Source organism: Micropterus dolomieu, linkage group LG06 (assembly GCF_021292245.1).
Source record: "Micropterus dolomieu isolate WLL.071019.BEF.003 ecotype Adirondacks linkage group LG06, ASM2129224v1, whole genome shotgun sequence".
Classification (NCBI taxonomy): Eukaryota; Metazoa; Chordata; class Actinopteri; order Centrarchiformes; family Centrarchidae; genus Micropterus; species Micropterus dolomieu.
Window position 1 is genome coordinate 4,106,991 of NC_060155.1, and position 16,763 is coordinate 4,123,753.

The window sequence follows — 16,763 nt, forward strand, 5'->3', positions numbered from 1 at the left end:
AAAAATATGTCCATACTTTTTTATGGTAAATCATTTACATTTTGTGGTGTTATTGCAAATATGTATTTGTTTTTAGTTCATTACATTTTTAATATCGTTTGCAGCAAATGGACCTTACAGACTTGACTTCATGTCATCTATTGTGGCTATTTTGGTCCACTGCACCATCACGCTGTTGAAATTGCTCCCAGCAGGATGGAGGTCTGTGGAAATGGGACAAATGTAGTACTTTGGACAGTGTGTAGGTGACATTGTGTGCTGAAGTTTGCACAAACGTGTGATTTCATTATTAGAAGACACACTGAAGTATAATGGTGCATTGCAAGTGGCTCTGCAGGCTGCAGAGGACAGCAGACTGATGCCTTGGCTCAAAGGCACTTGAGAACAAGCTTGAGGACACTGCTTACTTTGTCTTTCATCAGTCTAAAAAAATCTCACTTGCCTCTAGTGGCGTCTACTCATGCAGATAGTTTGGGTTTTATTTGTCCAGGTTTTTATATATCTGTCTGAGAGATTTATGTCTCCACCCCAAAACAATGGAGATTAATAGAAATTGTATCATTGAAAAAACCAACATCAAAATCTCTTTTCAGAATCTGCGTGGATTATCCACAGAATTCACTGTCCGCAACTTTCATAGGGGATTATTTGTGATGTAGAAAGTAGTTCCACAGAGAACAGCAGCTTCTGTTGGAACAACTTAGAAGTTACTTCAGTGAGTCCTTTAACTGACCTGTTGCCCTTGTTATGTGTGTGTGTGTGTGTGTGTGTGTGTGTGTGTGTGTGTGTGTGTGTGTGTATTTTAGAAATGAGAACTGCAATGAGAACTTCACCACTGACTTCATCTACCAGCTGTACTCTGAGGAGGGACGAGGAGTCTTTGACTGTAGGAAGAACATCCTCGGTCATATGCAGCAGGTTGGACACTTACTGCACAGGCTTTTTATTTTCACCATTTGAAATAAATTAGGTATGCAAGGTATGGAACCATGTAATCCTGAAATTGTAAAAATACCCATGGTCGCAGAAAGCTGCAGCCTATCACAGCACGAGGTCCGTCAGGGTGTCCATTAAATATTGTATAGTAGGGCCGTTTGATAATGCAATTAGTGTGTTTTAGAGAATTCTGTCATCCAGACTTGTGATTCTAAACAAACTGTAATCAGTCAACTACGAGAATGAGATGAGAGTTTTTGATTGATAATGCATAACATGGGATCATTTTACATATATTATACATATGTCCTTCTTTAATATTGCCTTGCTGTATTTTAAATAAAACAGTAATTTCCTTCCTGTTCACAGGGAGGAGCTCCATCACCATTTGATAGAAACTTTGGCACCAAAGTTGCTGCTAAAGCCATACAGTGGATCACACGGACGCTGAAGGAGTCTTACAAAGGAGGTGAAGAAAACTCGGATATTATATTTGCTCCAAGTTCCTTGTTTTTCTGGATTCATCATGGCTGTGTCCATTTCAGCGTCAGTGCATGACTGACTGCAGTATGTGTATGCACAGACCTCATGTGCTTTGGTTATAAAAGCTCCTGCTTGTCTTCAACGCAGGGCGAGTGTTTGCTAACTCCGAGGACACAGCCTGCCTGTTGGGGATGCGTCGCAGAGCTCTGGTCTTTCAGCCTGTGGCCCAGCTCCGGGACGAGACTGACTTTGTGTAAGAAACATTTTCAGTTTTCATCTCTAGCAACACAGCTCCTTGATTAATATTCACTAAACAGGTGAGACAAACCTAACAATATCCCAACAACTAGAATTATAAAAAAAACCATGATGCTTGTTGCATAATACCGAAAAGAATAGTTCAACACTTATGAATAATTGCTAAAGTTAGCGCAAAGCTAACTTGGGGGTGGTGATGGTGCAGTGGATAAGACTTTGGTGTGAGAGACCTGGGTTCAATCCCCTGCTGTGACACATCTACCAGTGTGTCCCTGAGCAAGACACTTAACCCCTAGTTGCTCCCGAGGTGTGCGACCTCTGACATAATCAGCAATTGTAAGTCGCTTTGGATAAGTGTCAGCTAAATGTGTAACTGTTTACTGGTTCATGCTTCATGTTAGCATACATACATTGGAGTGCACTGCAGTGTTTGTATGCTAATATGAAGCATGAACCATATACTTCACAGAAATGCCAATATGGAAACATAAGTAGAGATGCTTCCACTCACAGCAAACGTTGTGACTCATCAAATACAGTATAACTGCATAAAATTATACAGTATAACTAACATTTCTGCTGTAAATATCTACATAATGCAGTGTTGTTTATTATTATTATTATTATTATTATTATTATTATATGTTGACTGGTTTAGCTTTATATGAAAATCTCATCCTTGTCTTTTGTCTCCCCAGGCACAGGATCCCTAAGGAGCAGTGGTGGCTGAAGCTCCGTCCACTGATGAAAATCCTGGCCAAGTACAAGACCAGTTACGACGTGTCCGACTCCGGCCAGCTGGAGCACGTGACCCGGGTCCGACCCAGAGAGAGCAACACCTCCGCAACCATCTGAACCAATGCACTGCTGCCGGAGGAGAGCTTCACTCCAACAAGGAAACGGCTTCACAAAGCACAGTGACAGCTACTCACACAATGACTGATCGACTGCAAATAAATTAAGATAGATAGTAGATTTTAAAAATATAGTAGGTAAAAGTCATGGAACTTTTCAGAAGGGATCTTCTATATTTTAGATGACAGAATTCAGTCATTTGGATTAAAGCTCTTTACTTTGTTTCAAGATAGCAGAACGGACGTATTTTCTAGATCCCCAAAGTTATTATAGACTTTAATATATATATGCACTCCTGATTACGTACTGTATACGTATTCACGTTTTAGTCCTGAAGATGTAGTTAGTTGTTTTTTTAAAGCTACCTAGCTGAGCAAACATTTGTGTTGTGTAAACACAGTGAGGCTGAGGTGGGCGATCAAAGTCTAGCTTTTGTTATTTTAATTATTTTCTACAGCCCCCAAATTAATGTAATCCCCTAAAGCTGCTGATAAAGAGAATATATGCCAAGAGGATCACATGCTTTCAGTCCAAAGTCTGTTCACACCTTGAGAACCGTCTACCATCTTGATTGTAAAATGCGACCTACTGGAGGTGTAGTGAGCCGAGCTGGCCGTGTCCTATCACCTGCTAATTGTTTGTGTGTGCGTGTGTGTGTGTGTTGTGACGTTGCCTTTGTATCCACCCTGAGCTTTGTGTGGCATCGTATAGTGGTACTTGTGAGTAGGTCCTTCTGTGTCTGTAAATTTGGCAGTGAAGCAGAGGATGTCTGAAACTTGTCCGCAACATTAACTTTATGTGCTGACAGTGTGATGAGTGTCCTGTGAGAGTAATAAACCATTTATTGTGTGGAAAGTTATGAATCTGTGTTTGTTAATGAGATTAATTAGTAACTTCTGTTTGATTAGGAAAAGGGGATGGAAGTCAAAAGGCTCAGGTCATCCAAATTCCAAACACCCCTTTCCTTACCTCTTGGGGTTACGTAGCAATGGTTTGGTTTTATCTGTTTGGGTTCTGAGACATCCGTCTCACAGCATAGTAAAAAAGGGAAAACATGGGACATTCGGTGGGAAAACCGATGGCTTTCTTGCAGAGTTACATGAGAAGACTGATACCACTGTCATCACTGTATGGTAAAGCGGCAGGCGGTAAGCTTAGCATAAAGACTTGAAACTGGGGAAACAACTAATCTAAAGTTAATAAATTCCACGTACACGTGTTCAGGAAATTAATTTAGCTGTCAGGAGCCATATAACCTTCATGCTGCAGGAAAAACAACTGAAGTCACAAGGCTTTCATGATTTAAACAAAAAAAAAAAAAAAAAAAAAACTTGAAATCATGAAATACTAAAGAACCGACTCCGATTTTGTATTCAATACGATAATGTAATCACATTTTCATAAATATGTACAGAATATATTGAAAGAAAAATAATCTGAAGAATCAGATTCTGAATAACACTGATCACAGTCCTGTGTGCTTTAGCTTTTTTTGCGACCATTTAAAATAAAGCTTAACCAGAGAACTACTTTTGGATTTTCAGTACATAATGTGTCTTGCCACTGTGGTACTTTGGAAGTCCAGTTGAGTTTTCAATTATAAAATACCAAATGATCAGACTATTTTACAATCCATGAGGGATCTTTTGCAATGGTCTCGTTCTCTGGGCCCAGGATGGCAACGCCACACGTCTTCTGACCAACACTCAAGTATCTGCAAGAAAACAAGACCGAGAACACTTGTTATACTTTATTTACACAAAACAGATACTGAATATATCACATGCAAAATTGTTGTTGAGTTCTTTATTTTCCAGCAATTTCTTTTTCAAAACTCTTCTTAAGCTGCGTAAATGTTTACCTTTCGGCCACTTCCACCAGGTTTTTGTGACTGACAGCGAAGAGTCTTTCTCTGTGACTCTGCTTCATCTCATCAGTGACTCCACTGAGGAAGCGACCCATTCCTGCAACACAAAGACATGGTGAACAAATTAGTGTCCGAACCCAACCACTTCAATTTAAAGACATAGCACCCAAATTAAGGCTGCAACTAATAAATTGTTCATTTTCTTTGCATTATTTTCTGGAACATATTGTTGACCAAACATAGTGATATCTTTAAATTGTCTGACCAACAGTCAAAAAAACAAGGATATTCAATGTACAATGATATAAAACAGAAGAAAGAGAGGTGCAGAAAGCTTAGAACAAAGATGGAGACAAAACTGGAGTCAAAATCTTAAATGTCTAAAAATCTGAACTCTTATTATAAACAGTTTATCTAATATCCAGATTAATAACATTTAATGTTGCCAGTAAGGTGCTCAAATGTAAATGCTTAAAATATTTGATGTGAATTAAGGTAAGTGGTCCAGCCAGTGGGAGTGTCACCTTTGTCTGCGGGGGCCACAGGTGAGTCGACAGCCGAGAAGACTGACAGCTTGGCTTCATCAATGTCCTGCTGGGTGAACTGTCCTGACTTTGCCCAGTCCATACCTTTGCGAAACGCAGACAAAGTCTGCATGGAGTTTGGGTCCCTTTGGTGACAGATGAGAAATAAAATGATCTAATGATCACTCTTTTAAACTTAAGACATTTTATTTATTCTTATTAGGTCTGCAACTAATGATTATTATTTTCTCAATCACAATTTCCCAAAGCCAATTGTGTCTTCAAATGTCCCGTTTTGCCCAACAAAACGTCCAAAAGCCAAATATACTCAGCATTCAAACAGAGAAGACAAAGGAAACTAGGAATGTTCACACATTTGAGAAGTTGGAAACAAAGGATCTTTGCCTCAAAATGATTTATTCATTATCAAAATTGTTGATTAACTTTCTTGCAGTGGAGCTGTAATTCTTATGTTTCTCCTAAAACTTGATTTACAATTTATTTTGCTAAATCCACATCTTAACAGCTAAGCAACCCTACTGAGATAGATTTAATAAAATGTAACCAGTGAGAGATTACAGCTGTCACATGGATTATCCAAGGAAATTCATTTGAAATAAAGTACAATAATTCCATACTGTAGGTACAGCGAGGTATATAACAGGAAGACCATTTTCAACTCAGGAGAGTTTTCCAACTTCTTCTAAAAGGATCCCTACACGTTTCATGTAGATATGAAATATTAAACTAATCAGCAAATGCTTTAGTACCGATTTCACTGCATTTCTTTGCAATAGGTGACACATTTGTGCACTCTGTATTACAAATCTATCAAAAAATTGCGACAAGTGTGGTGAACTGCTGCCCACCTGTAAGAGTAAAAGGAGAATAGACCTCCACCCATCCTGGCCCCGCCCCCATAGGCTCCTCCCTTCTCCCGGATCTCTCCATGAAGAAATTTTGCCGTCATCATCCTCGCCAAGATGCACAAACTGACCAAGAGAGAAAACAAAAGACGGTGGATATCAGACTGAGGACGTGGAAAGTAATTCAGAGACAAATCGGTACAAAATAAAACCATGATGAATTACAAAAAGCAAGAATTTAGTAAAATGTGATTTAATTCAAATCATTCAGTGTCATGTCAACATTAATCTTTGCTGTGTACTGGTGTGGTTACCTGGCGTAGTCCTCGTGGGAGAATGGTACTGTACGGATACTCTCGCTGACAAAGTTGACAGGGAAGGGCAGCTGGAAGAAAGTTTTCATCTGACAGGGCTGGAAATTCAGCTCCTGAAAAGTAATTCAGAACTTGGTAATTCATCATTAATCAAACAAAATTACTGTACATGTTTTAGAGAAGTTTCTGACAAAAAAAAAAAAAAAATATCAGATCTTAATATATACTAAGATTTTATATCCAGGATATTTCTCAGAAATCTGGTTGCTTCCACACAACATTTGCCTCTTCACCTAAGAAAGGTATTTTTCATTCCTTCATTTATCTTCCATCACCAGAAGCTCCTGTTTCGTTTTTGGTAATTATAGTAAACTCAGTATTAAAGATGTTGATCAGTGGACTAATGAAAAAGGCCCTCAACACTGAACTTACAGAGACGAGTTTCCTACTCGGCCCGGAGTCATCCAGGGGGTCTATTGGCCTCTTTAATGAAGGAGCAAAAAGCAAAAAATATATTATATATTTTGATTTGATCAGCAAGTCAATTTGACAAATATTCTGCTTGGTTTAATGGTCCGGTTTGCCTTTTTAATATCTTACCTCAACAATATTAACTCTGACAGGTTTGCGTTCCTTTCTGTTTCCTGTGATTTGCTTCATAAAACTCTCCAACTGTGCTGCTGTGTCAGACATTTTCTGTGGCGTTGCGTTGATTGCACACCTAACAAGGAACAGACATTTTAAATTAAAGTAAGAAAAGTACACTAAGTAGATAATATGCAGTCCATTTACACTGAAATCATTTTGTTAATTTGCAGAAATTCCAGCAACAAAAACATTCTCCAAAACAAGAGAATACACAGACTGCAAGGGAAAAGTATTCAGTGCTCATGCTACTGGACAATTCTATCAGCAGGTGCAATATGAACCCACCTCATGTTGTCCGAGTTGAGAAGGTGTCTTTTGATCCTGGGTAGAGTTCGGATGACTTGGCTGAGGTCTGACATCTCGGCTATCCTCTTCATAAACTTCACCTAATGTTCAAATAACACAACACAGCTGTCGCACAAACTACTGGCTCAGTAAAAACCAAAGGCAAAGAAAGACGAGAGAGAGAATGGGAAAACCAAAAACCTCTCTTGCACAAGTGAAGAACGCAGAGCATGAAAAAATGAAATGGTCTCCCATAGCATGAACAATTATGCCAAGTGTCTTATAACTACAGCTGGACAATATAGTTTAAACCAATATCACAATATTAATTAGATATTTAATACTAATGTACATGTGTGCACAATCATCCATGAAATAATCCAATAATGTTTAGTTGATTTAACAAGGCTTCCCTTGTATGTGTCATAGCACACAAAAGTCTCATATGTAACAAAGAACTTTAACAATTAATCCTTTTTAATTACAATTTGTTTGAAATTATAATTTTGACAACACAAAATGCTCATATCATCAGCAATATTTTCAACTTTCAGCCATACTATGATGTTTCGGATGAAGAAATATTGTTTAAATACACAATTTCAACATCCATTCCAACAATTTCTGTTATTTCATATTGTCATAAATAAACACATAATAAAAACATTCATACCAGCACATTGTGATCAGTCAAGGTGACTATTTTAATAATAAAAGACCAGCTGATTCCAGAGCTGTGTGGGAAAACAGATCTAAGCTAAGTGGTAAATAGTGGTCGAGCCATGTCTGATCGTAGAGGAAAATCTCTCATTTTCTTCCAGCTCTGTACGTCCTACCAGATGCACGGTTCACTACGAAACTGGTCGGATAATTACTAAAATACGGGCACAGGGCGATCACAAGCAGCAGATGTCAATCTGCACAATGCTTCTAGTGTAGACAGGAGGTTAAGTCAGAGCCTCTCATCATCGCTACTCATGCATATAATGTTCTGTACCTGTTCCATCCCACCAAAAGACTCCTGGAGGTGTCCTGCTGGAGTCAGGTAACGGCCTGCACGGGTCATAGCATACATGTGACCAGAGTAGGAGATCCCATTTGCCAACTCCTGTGCTGACATCATCACCAGCACTCTCAAGCGCTCCACCTCTTCAAAGTGGGGGCTAGAAGGAAACATTTGCTTATTTTAATGCTACCATTTGCTTATTTGATGCCCCGCATCCTCACTGGAAGCCACACCAACAATGAAAGCGGACTGTTGTCTAGAAGACCAGCCGGCTTACCCTTTAGCATCCATGAATGAGATCAACCAGAACAAGATCAACACCAGACACTGTTTTTCTGTTTGTAGAAAATGAGTGAACTTGTGTACCTCTAGCTGCTGGTGATAAGATGTGTTGGGGAGGACATACCTGTTGAATATGTCGCTCCACAGTTGAAACATATGAGGAAGGTTCCTCTCTAGGCAAGAGGACGACAAGAGGACACCCTGAAACAGAGAGCCAAGAGACAATGAAAGACTTGCTCACAAAACTCATGGAGTTTGGCGTTTTCAGAGGCAGTACTGTTACCTGCAGCCGGAAATCATCTTCAACCAAGACAAGAAAGCACTAACTGCGTTTTCTTCAGAGCCAAAGGTTTGCTGCTAGTGTGCGTTTTCAGTCACGGATACACTGAGCTGGCACTGACCTGCTCGTACATGTCCAGGTGGGTGGAGTCAGGGATGACTTGGGGGGAGACAGACATGCCCCCTGTCCTCAGGTCCATCTGCTGCGCCTGTTGTCTGTAGTCCAGAGCTCCACAGCCCATCCTAAATAAACAAACAGAAACAATCCAGTCTTTAGAATGTGATTTGCAAGTTGGGAAGCATGTACAGTTTAAATACACACTAAAGAAATACTTTGTCTCGTATTTTTTTATTACAGTACACAAAATGTTGTTAGATTCATCATAGAGGTGCAAAGTCCAAACAGCTCTCTTGAACCTCAAACTCTTTTCTTTTCACCTGCAACTCCTCCACTTGTGATCAGAACAGATTTATTGAAGGAAATGAACGAGGAAGAACTAATATACATGCACTGTATGAAACATGAGCACAATCAGGGAAGCAAAACAGATGCCAACTGCTATTTGTTGTAAATTCTTAACCTCATCTGTGCATTCCAGACTTAGTTCTGGTTCACAGACTGACGGATTAACTCACTTGGTAATAACACTGCAGAAGAGCGGGACATAAAGCATGAGGTCCTCAGGCAGGGTGTTGAGACTACACATGGCTCTGAAGTAAACCAAACCGTTGGTGGGCTGCTCACAGTACTGGGCTGGTACACCTCCTGTGGAGATTAAGGGAGGAAATCCCTTTAAAGTTTAACCACACACTATTGACTTGGGTGACAAAAATAACTATTCTACCACTCTGCAAATGTGACATGAACTGTAACATAGTGGACACTGTGTACCTGCAGTGCTGATCTGAACAGGAGTGATGGGTGTAGTGGGCTCAATGTCGGAGATTTTGAGTGCAGGCAAACAGGAGGCATCCTGCGTTTTACTCTGAGCAGCCAGCAGCTCCAGACCTTTCCAAGAAGAAAAAAAATACACCACTGTAATACGTGGCGGGAATCTAAAGTGCCTTACATAACATCCTGGTTCACTCAAGCACTCACAGGGTTCTCATAAGAAATCTTTGACTGGTAATACTAGTTCTATCGCAGACACTGACACTCAAACCAATACTCAGTGTTATTTATAAAATCTTTCAAACAGACAGCAGTTTGATGACGCAGAGAGGCTCAATTCAACGGACTCAATCCTACTCATGCAGACAGAAAAACCGAGGTTTCTGAGAACGAAGGAGCTAACTCCTTGCCCGACACTAAATACAAACAGAATACTTTGTGTATTTTCACATGGCATCGCTGTCTTTTTTTGATCCTGTGTGTCTCTGTGATCTCTGTGTTAGAATCCCGCCTTCTTTGCTTTAATATAAGTAAAATATTGTGCGTCTGAATTCACTGTACAGCTCAACTGCCAACGGCTGGTAAACTAATAAAAAATAAAACTCATAAAAACCTCCCCCCAGGTAAGAGTGGAAAGTGTAATTACTAACACCTTGTGTACCCAAGCAAGAAGCAAACAAAAGCTTATTTGATACAGACAGTTTTCTGCAATTTTATAAGGTCAAAGAGTGCACAGTGAAAAGGTCGTGGTGCTCTTTTCTGACCTTTATTAAGACTTTGTGAACTGTCTTTTATGCAAATGTAAAGAGAGTTTCCCCACACTGAGCAGGATTGGTACCTTTCTCATATATCGCCTTTCTATCACGGTCAGACAGAGCCTGGATCTTTTTCTGGAGTTTCTCCTCCTCAGCCTTAGCCTGTTTCTCCATGTAGGCTTCGTCTGGGCTCATGGACAGGGTCAGTCTGTGGGTGTTCTCCTGAAGGGTGGTAGGGGGCAGGGGATTTGAGGAAGAAAAGAAACAAATTAGTATTAAATCCTAAGGTTCAAACAGAGGACCTGAATTAAAGTTCACAGAGCTCTGTTTGGACATGTGACACGATACTGTGCTGTGGCTATTTGTTATTACAAGTTTGTTAGTGTGACTTTGTTACATTGTATGACTGCTGCTGCTTAGCATTTTCTTCCAGACAAGGATGCAGGGGACACTGACTGATGAATATAAGTAGTTTAAGTTAATCATAGAGAAAGGATTCCATTTCATCAGTTACAAACTGTACTTCTTAATTTAGCCCATCAATGACATATCCCTGCAATAGTAAGCCTTAAAAAAAGAAAGCTTTATTTCAAAGATCCAAATTCCCTCTAAACTCCCAACTCTTGGGAGGCATTAGTGCACCAACAAGGACATAACATTGCATCGGTTTAACATATAATGATATGAACGCCAAACCTTTTTCTTCTGCAATCACCTTGCAACTCTACTGGAGACATGCGCGCACACACACACGTTGAAAAAAGTACTTGTTTCATTCACCTTAAAGTAGTGTTTGACTTTGTCCTGGAGGAAGCGAGGGTTTTCCTTCAAGGCCTGTCTGAACTTGGCAACGCTGTCGCTGATCCGCAGCAGCTCCACCGGGTCGCCGTCATGGTTCCACGACGATGCTATGTACTAAAAAACAAATAAAACAGAATGTCAAGAGTGAGCAAACCTACACATAAAAACTGCGATTTATTAAACAACTCTGAAACAATCTACTATCATGTTTTACTCTTGCTTCCTCTTAATTGAGAAAGAAAATTCATACCACAAAAAAAGTCTCCTACAAATGCATGTGCAGTTTCCACTAATAAAATTGTGCTGCCCTTTCTTAGCACGCAATGTCTCCAACTAGTGGTGGCTGTGGTTTAGGCCACTGGGAGTTTTGAGCTGGGATTCTGTAGCCAGCCAGTGACATTAGCAGTTCCTTTGTTTCACACAGAGCACAGGAAGCACACGCCTGAGGGCAGAATAAAAAGAAACCCAAAAAAGACCACTAAACTTTCTGATGCACCTCAGATCAAGTCCCCAAGACTCCCTCCAATTCAAGGCTCTTTAAACCCAAGAGCTGAACCCTGAAAAGAGTCCCTTATGCCAGCTAGTCCTGCACCATGTCACACACACCTTTCTAGCCAGCACTGCTTTACAAACACCAATAAGAGTCAAGCAAATGATCACTCAAAGCAAAAAAGGTTATTTGGAACACTGGGAGGAAGAGACAAAAAAACAACACAACTTAAAACATTACCTGACCCTAAACAGAGATTAGGAAATGACTATCTATGAATATCTCTCTACAGTCAGAGACATCAAGCAGAGGCAGATTCTTAACAAGTACACACTCAGTGACCCTTGTAAATGAAAAAGGGAGACACATTTTCTGCTGAAATGTGACAAATATAGAAGCATTCGAGAAATTCTATCAGTTAATACCAGATTTTAAAGAAGTTGAAGATAACATTAAATTAAGAATAATCCCAGGAGAAGGACCTACGGCAAACCTTGTCGCCATGTATGTGCCCCTGTGTCCCAACCTGAGGGACGGAGAGTGACTGTCAACTGTTGCACTTAACGTTAGCTGCATGGCAGGTTACATCTTGTTCACTTTTATTTGTAGTTTACGTTAGATCTATATTTGTTAATTATTTATAACTGTTAAATTGAATGGTTTGGATGGGATATAATTCATTTGAAATATTGATGCATGTGTCTAACTGTTGATTAATAGATTTTAAGACAATGAGGAAGGTTCCTACAATTATAGTAATAACTATGGACATAGAAACAAACAGAAAAAATAAACAAGATTTCATGCAGAGAGAACACAAACTAACATTCTTAGTACTGCTAACATACCTCCCACATGCAGGTTTATAAATACATGCAGTGTCCATTTGGTTGTGGAAACAAAATGAAGGTTACAGATAAACAGCAGTGAACTCACCGAGGCCAGAGACAGGCCAAAGTTGGTGGACTGGTGTTTCATCTGGATCTCAATTTTATGAAGCAGAGCCTCAATTTGTTCCTCCTCAAAGCCATCCCTGTGAACGATGACAAAGAGACTCAAGTTGAAATTATAGAAACCTTTTCTGTGTCTTCCCGCCGGCTCATTTACTACATAATTCTTATTCTTACAAGTCATGCACATATACTGACCCTGCTGTAAAAGTCTTGTTGTATTCTGCGGATCATTGTGGACTTGGAGAAATAAAATGTGTACATTTAATATAAATGTCTTGCAGTACTTTAACATTCAAAAGAATTATCACTGGCCTGTGTTGTTTCAAGCCAGTCTATAAATAAACAAACCATTAAGCATAAGCCACTTTTTTGCACGAGAAATGTGAATCTTCTCTAATATTAGACCAATCTTATTTTAACACAATTTCTTCTTAGTTAAACATGGATAGACCGTTAACTTGTCTTACTAAAAGTATGTCTGTTTTATCAAAACAAATTAAAAGTTTAAGTTAAATAAATGATCCTGTCATGAACATTGAATTGTACCCCTCATATCCAAGGCAGAATTGTGCACATTTAATATTGAGCCATGAAATAAAAACCAGACTACCCAATGGGATAGTGGGACTTACTCTATAATGTGATCGATGGTTTGGCTGATGATCTGTTTCACCTTCTCTGTGTCATCCTCAGCCATTCCCTGCAGTCCGATGCTGAAGGATGCCTCTTTAGTGCTGCCATCATATCTGCAAAACAGGACATTTCAACTCGCTTTCCACAAATACATCCATGTCATGGACGCTTAATGGACAAATGGTTAAATACTTAAAATGCTCTGTTTTATCCCACATACGAGCTAGGTATTTTGGGACAAAAGACAGCCGTAAAGCAGATACAATCAGTCAATTAGTAAGCTTTCCAACCAAACTAGTAAAATCAAACTGGTCTGCGGGCCCATGTACACACCCCACGACAGAAGAGAAGTCGGATCCTATCTTGGGTTCAATGAGAGCTTTGTAGAAGGCAGAGTTTGGTCCAGAGATCATTAGAGAGGACAGCAGGCTGAGAGTGAATCCTTCAAACGTGTCAGTGATGCTGCACATAGAGACCAGAACAAGAGATCAGATGTTATTGAATAATTAGGCAGGCACAAATCTTGAAAAACTGTCTACATGACTATCTAAGCTCCTGTAAATAAGGGTCAAACAAGACGATCAGTAGAAAGAGGTGATGAGGTATCACCGGCTTTAGAATAGAGTTTGAGTACGAATGTATCTGGAAAGAAGGAAATGGAAAGAGATGATGTGATCTTACTCTCCCAGCAGGTAGCTCACACACAGCGTGTTCTGCCTGGCTGGATCCGGAGCCAGAGCATCAGGGCTGCAGGTCACGTGGTCCTCTCTCTGGGGAAAAAATGTCACAGTGAGACTGTTCAATGCTTTTCCATTTCTAAAAATAAAAAGATGGAACCATGCTTACAAGTGATAATAAATACATGATTTTGTCTAAATCATTCAAACTGAATAAGACTGAAAACCATTTTCTAAAAGGATTAAATGTAGGATATAATAGGATATTTTTTTATCCCCTCAGCCAACTCCAGTCAGCATTCAGTGAGACTGTAGTCAACCAAAAAAATTTGTACTGATAAGATTGGAGAGAGAAGACATGCAGCTCATTATCTGACTCCGCTGAAGTTGGTTTCAAGGATTTTCCAGATAAAATAGGCTTTTCTTTGTCAGACGCTGCAGAAAACCTTTAACTTTGAATGCAGTCAGGCTTTTCAGAGTAGTTTTGTAATACTAAATTCCCTTTAACCCTAAGATGTTCCAGTAATACATCTGAATTATGAACTTACAGGGCTGCTCCAGTGTGGCTGGGAGGGGACCTCGGTTTTGGGGTTAATGCGTTCAAACTTGGACAGAGCTTCCTCTTCAATCTGCTTCAGGTGCTGCTCCAAAGGCAAATCTCCATAGGTAAAGAACCTGGAGATTATATTGAAATCTTTTATTAGATGAATGGAGATAAACTGATATCAGTTTCAAATATATGAAGTTTTCAGCCATAAACCAGTGTCTGATGCCAGTCGATGTGAATTTAAAGTAGCCAGCATCAGTCTAGAGCAGGAAATGATTCTCCACAACAAATATCAGAATGAGTGAGCTGTGAGAGCCAATACCTGCTCTGCTCAATTTAAAACCAAACTAAACATTTTTCTGTTCTTTTCTAGGCTGTGTAAGTGTGTCCCCCTCTACCTGGCGTTGCTGGGATGGTAATGTGTGGCGTGGAATTGTCTGAGTTGCTCCCAGGTAAGGTTGGGGATGGCTAGCGGCTCTCCCCCTGACACCACAGAGTAGGTGTGGTCTGGATACAGCTTGTTCTGGAGGTGCTGGGCGTACACACGCTCGTTGTCCGACTAAGAATACACACACACATACATTATTATTATGCTGAAATTCAAATAGAAAATAGTTTCGTTATCCTGGGCGATGTATTGTGTATCAGCTATCAGGCTGAATCAATGGCTAGTGCACTTTGTTGGGTGACTGCAATCATTCAAATAAATGTGTCTGTGTCACTGGCAATTTTTAAGTACTTTTTAAACCTGTCCAATAAGAGTGCAACTGCACCAGGCAAACATGTGGGTAGTTTTATATTATATCAGTGTATTCTCATAATAATAAGTAGGAAAAACACATTTGTGGACTTAATGTTTAAACTGTTGGGGAGTTTGGACCATAAAATTACCTGAATAGCCTGTATATTTCTATGATATCTGAAACTTAAAAGAATAATTTGTTGAGCTTATAAGCACTGCATAGAAAAGACAATTGCTAAGTGAATGAGAAAAGAAAAAGTGTGGAAATGTTGACTTACAAAAGCCCCCTTCATTTCATTGAACACCACTCCTTTAAACACCAGAGGGGAGTTGGGATCTGTGGGGTCTTCATTCTCCAGCCTCCAGCCCTCCTGCCTGGAATATTATAATATAATATAATAGTTCTAGTCTACTGTTGAACACAGTGAGCAGCTGACAGGACACAGCATCATAATTAAGTATTTAAAGGTTCATTTTGGATACTGTTTTGTTTTAATGCCAACAAGTACAGCATATATAACCGTGCTGCAATAGTCAAAACTCACCAGAAATCTTGCTCTCGTAAACATGGGAAGAAAACTGCATCCAAATAGACTGACAGAAGATTCTGGAAGTCCTTCCCATTTTGGGTTGAGAATGGATACATGGTGTAGTCACTGGCTGGTCACAAACAAACCATGCAAAAAGCTCATCAGTAACCAACCATCATTTGGAGGTGCTTTTCTTTTCTTTTGACTAGGAAAATAGGGACAGTAGCTTCTTATTTAATTAATCAAGTATTCTTGAGTATGTACTGTACCGATGCATGTAAACACTCAATACTTAAACCACTATAATAAATTGTATAAGTCCAAATATACTAGCTACAATATAAATATGTGAATTTATATTTTCTGACCTGTATACAATATAACATCTTCACAGCTGGGATTGTCAAGCAGAGCAAGGCTATCACAATAATGTGGGGCTAATGAACACCGCTGGTAAACTAAAACCCCAGATTATTTCCCTGTACCCGCGTTAAACCTAAAACTCCAACTGACTACAGGGCTACCTTAGTCAAGCTAAGGCAGATTTAACTTTTATTCAGGGAATTCATGTGAATATAAGTCCACTTTCCCATCTTTTTGCAGAAAGACTAAAAGGGCACTTGGTACATTTCGGTCCAAATGATTCTTCTGTACCTGTGAAAGCGTTCATGAAGGTGGACAGGGACCTGTTGAGCATCTTGAAGAAAGGGTCTCTGCAGGGATACTTCTCAGATCCACACAGCACTGTGTGCTCTAGGATGTGTGGGACCCCTGTGCTATCCATGGGGGTCGTTCTGAACTGGACGCTGAAATACAGGAACAAGGATAAGAGGCATCTGATGTTTTGCTTTTTTGGTACAAGGACGTGCTGTGACTGAAAAAAGATACTGGCGTTACATAAACATTTGAAAATCACACTGCGCTAAAGTGTAAAAGTAAAATCTGCCAATACCATTCATACATGAATATAACTATGTAGTCCTGCCGAAACACATTTTAACCAACCTGAAGAGGTTATTGGAGTCATCTCTGGCTGCATGGAGGTACTGAGCTCCAGTTTTATCATGAGTCAACTTCACTGCTGTGAGGAACAAGTCAGGGACCGCTACAACCTTGGGGGGGGGGGGGGGGGGCAAGGGC

General features: G+C 39.8%; 2 protein-coding genes across 6 annotated transcripts in view; one reads left to right on the forward strand and one right to left on the reverse strand.

Moving 5' to 3' along the window:
* The window catches only part of LOC123971841 (ATP-dependent 6-phosphofructokinase, platelet type-like), a 36,550-nt gene extending 33,159 nt beyond the window's left edge, over positions 1 to 3,391 (forward strand). For all 4 annotated transcript variants that reach the window (XM_046050860.1, XM_046050859.1, XM_046050857.1 and 1 more), the window contains exons 19-22: positions 807 to 918; positions 1,306 to 1,405; positions 1,567 to 1,672; positions 2,376 to 3,391. In XM_046050860.1, the coding sequence (XP_045906816.1) occupies positions 807 to 918; positions 1,306 to 1,405; positions 1,567 to 1,672; positions 2,376 to 2,532 (475 nt within the window). In that variant the 3' untranslated portion in view covers positions 2,533 to 3,391. The remainder of the gene's footprint in view (positions 1 to 806; positions 919 to 1,305; positions 1,406 to 1,566; positions 1,673 to 2,375) is intronic.
* Positions 3,392 to 3,877: 486 nt separating this feature from the next.
* The window catches only part of pitrm1 (pitrilysin metallopeptidase 1), a 14,331-nt gene continuing 1,445 nt past the window's right edge, over positions 3,878 to 16,763 (reverse strand). The window contains exons 3-27 of one of the 2 annotated variants that reach the window (XM_046050855.1): positions 16,629 to 16,735; positions 16,278 to 16,429; positions 15,639 to 15,753; positions 15,372 to 15,468; positions 14,750 to 14,910; positions 14,353 to 14,479; positions 13,809 to 13,897; positions 13,461 to 13,589; positions 13,127 to 13,240; positions 12,478 to 12,574; positions 11,031 to 11,165; positions 10,334 to 10,472; positions 9,496 to 9,612; positions 9,240 to 9,369; positions 8,726 to 8,846; positions 8,449 to 8,525; positions 8,034 to 8,199; positions 7,037 to 7,137; positions 6,704 to 6,824; positions 6,536 to 6,586; positions 6,104 to 6,216; positions 5,793 to 5,915; positions 4,924 to 5,069; positions 4,394 to 4,496; positions 3,878 to 4,246 (exon numbers count right to left, since the gene is read on the reverse strand). In XM_046050855.1, coding sequence (XP_045906811.1) covers positions 4,153 to 4,246; positions 4,394 to 4,496; positions 4,924 to 5,069; positions 5,793 to 5,915; positions 6,104 to 6,216; positions 6,536 to 6,586; positions 6,704 to 6,824; positions 7,037 to 7,137; positions 8,034 to 8,199; positions 8,449 to 8,525; positions 8,726 to 8,846; positions 9,240 to 9,369; positions 9,496 to 9,612; positions 10,334 to 10,472; positions 11,031 to 11,165; positions 12,478 to 12,574; positions 13,127 to 13,240; positions 13,461 to 13,589; positions 13,809 to 13,897; positions 14,353 to 14,479; positions 14,750 to 14,910; positions 15,372 to 15,468; positions 15,639 to 15,753; positions 16,278 to 16,429; positions 16,629 to 16,735 — 2,925 coding nt within the window. In that variant the 3' untranslated portion in view covers positions 3,878 to 4,152. Of the gene's footprint in view, positions 4,247 to 4,393; positions 4,497 to 4,923; positions 5,070 to 5,792; positions 5,916 to 6,103; positions 6,217 to 6,535; positions 6,587 to 6,703; positions 6,825 to 7,036; positions 7,138 to 8,033; positions 8,200 to 8,448; positions 8,526 to 8,725; positions 8,847 to 9,239; positions 9,370 to 9,495; positions 9,613 to 10,333; positions 10,473 to 11,030; positions 11,166 to 12,477; positions 12,575 to 13,126; positions 13,241 to 13,460; positions 13,590 to 13,808; positions 13,898 to 14,352; positions 14,480 to 14,749; positions 14,911 to 15,371; positions 15,469 to 15,638; positions 15,754 to 16,277; positions 16,430 to 16,628; positions 16,750 to 16,763 lie in introns of both variants that reach the window. The other variant, XM_046050856.1, reaches the window with a different exon arrangement.